General features: G+C 36.2%; 1 protein-coding gene across 6 annotated transcripts; it reads left to right on the top strand.

Moving 5' to 3' along the window:
- The first annotated feature begins 2,615 nt into the window (after positions 1 to 2,615).
- Positions 2,616 to 7,283, top strand: LOC108415434. Of its 6 annotated transcripts, none has more exons than XR_005131616.1 (9): positions 2,616 to 2,785; positions 2,888 to 3,109; positions 3,188 to 3,490; positions 3,582 to 3,947; positions 4,047 to 4,148; positions 5,130 to 5,210; positions 5,399 to 5,512; positions 6,526 to 6,557; positions 6,656 to 7,283. XR_005131616.1 is itself a non-coding variant. In XM_017688475.2 (9 exons), exons 1-9 carry the CDS (start codon positions 2,725 to 2,727, stop codon positions 6,674 to 6,676), a joined length of 1,275 nt encoding a protein of 424 aa, XP_017543964.2. In that variant the 5' UTR covers positions 2,616 to 2,724; the 3' UTR covers positions 6,677 to 7,283. The 6 variants fall into 6 exon arrangements, 4 of the variants coding, with proteins under 4 accessions (XP_017543964.2, XP_037401696.1, XP_037401695.1 ...); XR_005131615.1 differs by having other exon boundaries at positions 5,373 to 5,512; XM_017688475.2 differs by having other exon boundaries at positions 5,426 to 5,512.
- Positions 7,284 to 7,649: the final 366 nt, after the last annotated feature.

The following is a 7,649-nucleotide window of genomic DNA, read 5'->3' as shown; positions in this document are numbered from 1 at the left end:
AGATGTTGCCATATCTTCTACAAAGTGACCTTAAAATGTGGATCTATTGCTCTGCCACTACCTCACCTGCTAATATGCTATTGAGGAAGGCTGCAGAATTAAGGTGGCTAAAAGCTACAGTTAACAATCCCAAGGAATGCACCATCTACTGTTAACATGCTGGATGACATGAAGCAGCTCACTGTGTCATTGTGTCAAATTTTTATAATATTGTTTTATAATATTTATAATAACTGTGTCAAATTTTTATAATATTAATTCTTAAAAAGGTCAGCAGAACTGACTGGGTTGGTCTCTTAAACAGGGTTAATACTGATGTACTGCTTCTCGCAAATCTAAAAATAGATGCTGAGTATAACTTTTAGTGCAGGACAGTCATGCTGTGTATACGTATGGATGTAGTTAGTGAGGAATATATACACATCTGATGATCACTCTGTAGAAGATACGCCTACATGGCAACAACTGGAATCTGTATGTCGGGCTCTCCTGCTCTGCTGAATAAGAGCATAGTCTTCTAGCCAACTTCTAGACTGATAAACCAGAAAACTCAGCCGTGCGTTTGATTCAAAATTTTCACCGGGTCACGTACAACGACACAGTAAATGTCACAAGTGTATATATTGTTCTGCTTCATCTAATCTGCTAACACAAGAATTGCTATGAGCAAGGGGTGTCAAACTCAACCAATAAAAGGGCCATAATAAAAAACTTCAACAAAACTGTTTATTTAATTTTTAAATAATATTTTGCCATTACCTTAAATGACCATTGTTTCTTCATATGGCAAAATGTCAATCGTAAAACATAGGTACTTTTAGCACTTAGAAATAGTCTCCAGGATCTACCTGTTTGCTTAAACTAGACACATTGCATCTTTGCTGCAAGTTCATTCATTTTTGGGATCAGTTTCTGAGCTGCTGAGTGTTTATATTGGTTGTGCTGCAGCTGAAACGCAGTTAGTGTGTTTGGTGATATGACTGGTGTGGTAGAATTGAGTTGTAACCACAACCGAATCTCATAGATTGTTGCTGGGATGGAGGGGTGGGAGCATACATTATGTTGCTTGGATGATTGACAGGTTGGAAGTCTATGAAAATGGAAATGCATTGGGTCAAATGCATTTTCAAACTTGTTTTACCATAGAACGAGCGCACTAGGCGAGAATATGTCATTTCAAAGGGGTCAGATGCTGTTTCCCTTTTTACACGCAAATTTGGCCATCTTTCTGGCTCTGTGTCGCCAGAAATACAAATGATTACTCATAGCAATTTATTGAAGAGCCCTAAATCTTATACTTGACTTTAAGAGCTGGGCTTCAGTGAGAAGAACATGAGTGAGTATTTTCTTGGCCTACCTAATTAAAGACCTCTCACAGATCATCTGCAGAGACAAGTCATTCTGACTCATTCTCAAAATGGAAAAAGTGCTTTTATCTCTTTCTGTTAAAGAAATGGAAAATTACTGAATGTAATAGAGTTTAGAGATTAGGATTGGAGGCAACTTCAAGCCAAGTTCAAAACTGACTACTATACACATTACATAATTTTTCCATTTTAATTAGCACAATTTACATTGATTGTGTGAAATGTGGCCTTTATGTTATGTAATGTGGTTTGAGGAGAAAGGGATTCTGAACTTGTGTAAAGTGACTCAGCTGAGGGCTGGAACATCTTGCAAAGAATACCTCACTCACCCCAGAAATGGCAGATGCTGCCAAATGCTCCCATCTCTTACTCTGACCTTTCTTCACAGGAAATCTTCACTGTCAGGCTCAAATATATCACAAGTGTCACAAAGGCAGCACCTTGTAGTGCATGCCTGGGATGTCACATAAGCTTTTCAAGTACCACAACAGAGACCACAAGTGAAATTACTGCTAAATGTCACACTGATATCTAAACTTTCATTCATTTCTGCATCCAGAACGTCTGCACAATTCTGCAAATACAGTTACATTACCATAAAATGCTGCAATACATCTCCGGTTTCAGTTCTAAATGCCTATATATACATACATATATACATATACATACATATATATATATATGTGTGTGTGTGTGTGTATATATTTATGTGTGTGTGTGGGTGTGTATGTAATGTATGCTTTTTCCTTGTCCTGTGAAGTTACCTCTTGTTTCAGATACAAGGTTTTGTTTCGTCAGCAGCAAAACACACACACACACACACACACATACACACTATCCTATTTCCAAAAAAGTTGAGACACTGCAAAATGCAAATTAAAACAAAATGCAATGATGTTCACTCCTATATTACATATCCAATGTTGGGAATTTTTATTATTAATACAGGCCCATTTAGAATTTGATGCCAACAATGTATTCCAAAAATGTTTTTCCGTTTAAAATATGATTTACATGAATTGCATATCATTGCATTCTATTTTTATTTACTTTCTGCACAGCATCCCAACTTTTTTGGAAATGGGGTTGTACACATATTTCTTATTCTAATGTTTTATACAGATGCACACACAATACACTTCGTTCTAATTAACACAGTTGCATCAACTGCCAGTGAATTGACTTGCTGTGGGTGTTTTATCTCAGTGGTTTGTGTTTGTTTGCGCCTTCAGTGTGATGTTAGTGAGAGTCTGACCGTGCTCGGATGGAAACCTCCTCTTTACACGTCTCATAACAGGAAATATGAGACCGGTGTTCTTGTAATTGCTAGACGATTCATGTATCTCTGTCTTTTACAATGTCGGTGAGGGTCTTAATCTGTTTGATTTTTTGTGCTGGTGAACCTACAGGCTCCAATGGTAAGTAAAAAATTGGTTTGATGGGATTAATTGATGGGAGAGAGTGAATAAAAACAGAGTTATATTTACTTGATTTAATTTTTTGTTTCTGTCTTTCTTCAGAAAAGGTTACTCAAATTGCCCTTGGGAATGATTTTACTTTAAGCTGCTCATGCAACACTGGACAGGCTTGTTGGGAAGGACCTAAAAGCAGCAACACAATGAGAGTGAATTTCGAAGGGATAGAGTATCTGCTTATAAAAGACTTTCAAAATCAGAACAGAGGCAAATATGATTGTTGCAGAAAAAGAAATAAAGATAGTCATATTTTGGATCAAAAATATGGTAACATATTATATAAATATTTCTGTATTTAAATAAATAAATAAATAAATAAATAAATCATCCCTGTCTTAATTTCAGGATCATCAAATGACCACTCGATTTTGTTTCGAGCCAGTGAGGGAGATTCACTCTTCCTTTTCTGCAAAGATCTGATCTCTTCATCAGTAAAGGCCACCTGGTCCTGGAGACCCCACAGCTTAGGTCAATATATCACCCTTCAACCGGACTCTGCTGTGAAACGGTTCCATTTCAGCGCTAAGGACAATGACTTTTCTTTAACCATCTCAAATATAGACTGGGGCGACTCTGGGACATATGAATGTCAACGTGTTAAGGATTTATCTGCAGCAAAGACCTCCTTTGAACTTGTGGTGGTGAGAGGTACCCTAACATATATTCTCTGTTCTACCTTAAGTGCTGCTTATTTCAGTGCTGACTTATAAAAACTGAAATCAGTCTGTCTGCTCCACAGTTCACGCCGACCCTCAGCAGACCCTCAGCATAACTGAGGGGGAAGACGTCAAGCTACAATGTGAAGTTTCTTATAGGTTTCCACACATACAGTTGCGCTGGATCAACATGGACACCAAAGAGAACTTTCCAAACCCACATCAGCTGAGGAACGTTACGATGGGCCAGAGAAACTGGATGTGTGCTGTTTTTATCGGCTCCACACTAAAAGCACTTATTCCATTAACTCTAAACATTAGCCAGTATTTCACCACCACTGCCAGATCATCAACTCCGACGACTCATTATCACACCTCCGATGAGTCAAAAACTCTGCTACAGACTACAAGAAACAATCGCTGGACTACATCAGAAGCTGACTCAGAGGGTATATGAGTGACATGCGTTAGTATATTCTGAGAGAAATTTGCATGTAAAGAATGAATAATAGATGCACTTTCTGTAACCCCCCTGCATTCTCTAACAGGAACCAGCCACCCTCAGAAAAACCTCATTTTAATCACCAGTGGGTTCTCCTTCATCCTCGTAGTCACGCTTGGTGCTGTATACTGGAGAAGAAGGACTAAGAGTAAGAAAATTTACACCTATAATCATATCCTCTTACAGGTATGCACATCAAGTTACTAGTTTATTAGGTACTAATATTTATTAGATGTCTTGAATATGTCAGGTAAATCAGGCAAACATAGCATGTTTTTTAGTATGAGTTTGTGTTCAATTGAGCACTGAATTGAATAGACACAGTCTGTGACTTGATGGCTCGAATTCGATGGTTCTAGCATCCCCAAACAGCATCGCTCTGGGTTTTTCAGATGCAACTGCTTCAGCAAAGATATTGCGAATATCCAAAAGCTACCAGTGATGGGTTTTCTTGTGGACAAAAAACAGCTCGTGCAACAGAAGGATAAAAAAGAGAATGACTTGCAAGCAGACAGATAGACCACGACACGCTCAATCAAATTCAATACTGGCGTGCAGATTGTCACAGCATAATAGACGACTTTGCCCTGAATGGGCTACAACAGCCCAAGACTATGTTTAATACGCCGGTATTGTGAGCAAAGATCAAAAACTAGGAGAGTCAAAAATGGCCTACTGAAGAATGGGAAAGAAGCTGAACACATTCTCTGAGCAAATTCTCTCCCTTTCATGGCTTCAGTTTATCCACACCTGAACGCTTCCTGAATGATAATGCACCATATTAGAAGACACACACTTTTACTAAAGGAGTTGGGGAACATGACAGAGATTTTCAGCTCCAGAGGCCTGCACAGTCTCCTGATCTCAACCCTATGGATCATCTTCAAGATGAAGCAAAAAGGCCCCTTCAGTTGTAGATACAGAGTCCTTGCCCTGACGATTTCACGCTGTTCTGAAGTGCAACGTGTTGCAATACACTACTACATAGTGGTGCTTAATACCCTGGCAACTCGCTATCTGGGCTCCTTAAAAACTTTATATTAGACATTAAATAAATTATTCAAGTATACAAGACAATGCAGTAGTTTTATTAGATCTTCTTTGTTTCTTTACTGTGTTTTCTAATCAGACAATGCAGAAGCGGAGCACCCTGCTCTATGTATGAGAGACAGCATTACATACGCTGAAGTGAGCTTCAGGCAGAAATCAGGTGGGTCAGTTTTATGTCACTTTTAGGCTCTGCTTTTTTCTGGTCCCCCAAAATAAGACAGATGTACTGTTAGGTATAAAATTAGTATAACTTGTTCAAAAACTAATACAACGCAAACAATTAGGGTTGTTTCTACTCAGAAATGCTCCTGCTTTTTTTCAGTAAAACCTTACAGTAATTTTATTAAGGTCATCTCTACTGGGTTTTCTAATCAGAGAGGAGGAAAACATTGGAGGAAGATCTCCCTATGTGGGAGAGAGACAGTGTTACATACGCTGAAGTGAGCTTCAGGCAGAAACCAGGTGGGTCACCTTTATATCAAACATTCACACTTTTTAGGCCCTAAATTTTCCAAAAGAAAAACTGCTGGAAGTGAATGTGCACAGTAAAAATTATTAATTGTTTAAACTTAAGAAACAAACCTGGTTGCCTTAAAAATTTTGATTCCACTGAACTTCAAATAACAGCAACAAAGTGTAAAATATGGATTACTTTTTAAGTTAAAACATTAAATAAATTTTTACTGTGTAGTAAAATAAAAATAAAAAACAGTCGGCGCATAAGAACGTTTGAAGGTTAGAAGGTTACTCTAAGCCCACCTCCACACCCAATATGTTGTACCGCAACATATTTTACAATATATATAACTTATTAAAACCATATTTACCATTTATAATTTATATTTTGGGTAATTTTAGTAACAAAATATGGTGTAATGTTATAAAAACATTTTTAAAATGGTCTTTGTGGCCCTTAGCCTTCTACAGATACTGCGTGTCCCCAGGACAAAAAAACTGAATATGGTCACATCTTTTAAAGATTTTATACTACTGTTTAAAAATTACAAATTTTTGGTCATATTACTATTTTTTATTATTTTATGTAATAAATAACTCATATAACATCATACAATTATCACCTTTTTTTACCTTTAATGCAATAGTTATGAGAGCAACAAATTATTAAAAGCTAAATAAATATGCTGTGATTATTTACAAAGTTATCAGCCTTAAGATTTGATTTTGAAGATGCTTTCTGGATTTTAACTTTATTTTGTCTTCAGGCTTGATGCTACACAGCCATCTCAGTTCTTCAATCTGGACACATCTTTATATCTTTACAGCTTGATAGTGTTCTACTAGTTATTAGAAGTGATTTAGAATAATTTTATACGTTTACCTGCGACACACTACATTTTATATTTTTGAAAGTGTGTAATCAGTGTAGCTCTGTCAGTTTTCTCAGTTTTCTTCTTCTACTGCTCAGTCTGTTCTGGAATATAACGGATTAATATAATGTACGAAACTCTTTGCAGATGATGTTTCCTCTGAATGTGAGCCAGTTTCTGTAAGTAAAGACAAAGTTCAGCACAAACCCATTTCCTTCTGTTTCATCTCTGTTTCTCTGTATAAAAGACCCCATCTTTTCTGTCTCCTCTTATTCAGAAGGACAATTCAGCCGAATAAGAAGTCCTGTATTCATCTGTTAACTTATCTAAATGTTTAAGTTAAATTTTATTTGGTGTGTATATAGTATTTCACTATAAGTTTACACCTGTATACGTATAATGTATTCTAGTTAATCATTATTAACACATGTATCATTTTGCAATATAGATAATCTAAATTATTTGCTGTAGCAATACTATATCTCTTTTGTTCGTTATTCTTTTTTTTTTAAATTCACTCTGATCTACACTTTAAATTCTAGAAAAATAAATTGTGGGGAATTAAGTGAGTGTAATTTCGGTCTTTTAAAGTCACAAAATATAATCAGACACAATGTAAATTGTAAACTATGAAATGTTTCTTTGTGCATTTATAGACAGTGCGGTGAAAATCTTTATTATTATAGCTGAGGAGATAATACACACATGATAATAGGAAAGTAAAATAAGAACATAACGCTTTTGATGTAGACAATACCAGTTGATTTATCAAGTTGTGAAATTAAACTGAAAACTGAAATTATCTTAAAGTTCCTCAATAAAATTTCACCTGATTGCAATGTCAATAATTACTGCTGTGCTTTCAGTATGAATTGTCATTTTAGATAATTAAAACAGATATTTGAGTTTTTGGGTGTCCTTTATCATAACAAACGTTTTTGCTTTGATTAAAAATATTTAATAAGTATAGGTTTTCTTATTGAGCAGCTCAGTTTTCTCATTTCACTTCCTGTTCTTATTGTGATGCACATTTGTGAATGCCAGCATTACATGCATCATGCATGCCAGTGAAATATAAAAGTTTTTTTACTGTACATTCAAGCCTGCAGCTCTCGTTTATTCAGCTGTAGTGGTTTTAGCCGAGGCTCAAAGATGCGAGCAGTTTCCTGTCTCATCGAGATGATCTGTGTAAGAGTGAAATCTAAACTCAACTTGCTGATTCTGGTTATATATTCACTGCACCGATTACAACAGTTTGCCCAGAGTGAATT

Source organism: Pygocentrus nattereri, chromosome 16 (genome assembly GCF_015220715.1).
Source record: "Pygocentrus nattereri isolate fPygNat1 chromosome 16, fPygNat1.pri, whole genome shotgun sequence".
Classification (NCBI taxonomy): domain Eukaryota; kingdom Metazoa; phylum Chordata; class Actinopteri; order Characiformes; family Serrasalmidae; genus Pygocentrus; species Pygocentrus nattereri.
The sequence above is the reverse complement of the archived record's forward strand: the minus strand, read 5'-3'. Positions and strand labels throughout refer to the sequence as shown.

Excerpts from the sequence above, each read along its gene's own strand:
- LOC108415434 (XM_037545798.1), top strand. The coding sequence starts at position 2,725 with ATGTCGGTGAGGGTCTTAATCTGTTTGATTTTTTGTGCTGGTGAACCT. Across the intron at positions 3,110-3,187 it reads TATTTTGGATCAAAAATATG|GATCATCAAATGACCACTCG; the intron begins GTAACATATTAT and ends TCTTAATTTCAG. Across the intron at positions 5,513-6,525 it reads GAGCTTCAGGCAGAAACCAG|ATGATGTTTCCTCTGAATGT; the intron begins GTGGGTCACCTT and ends AACTCTTTGCAG.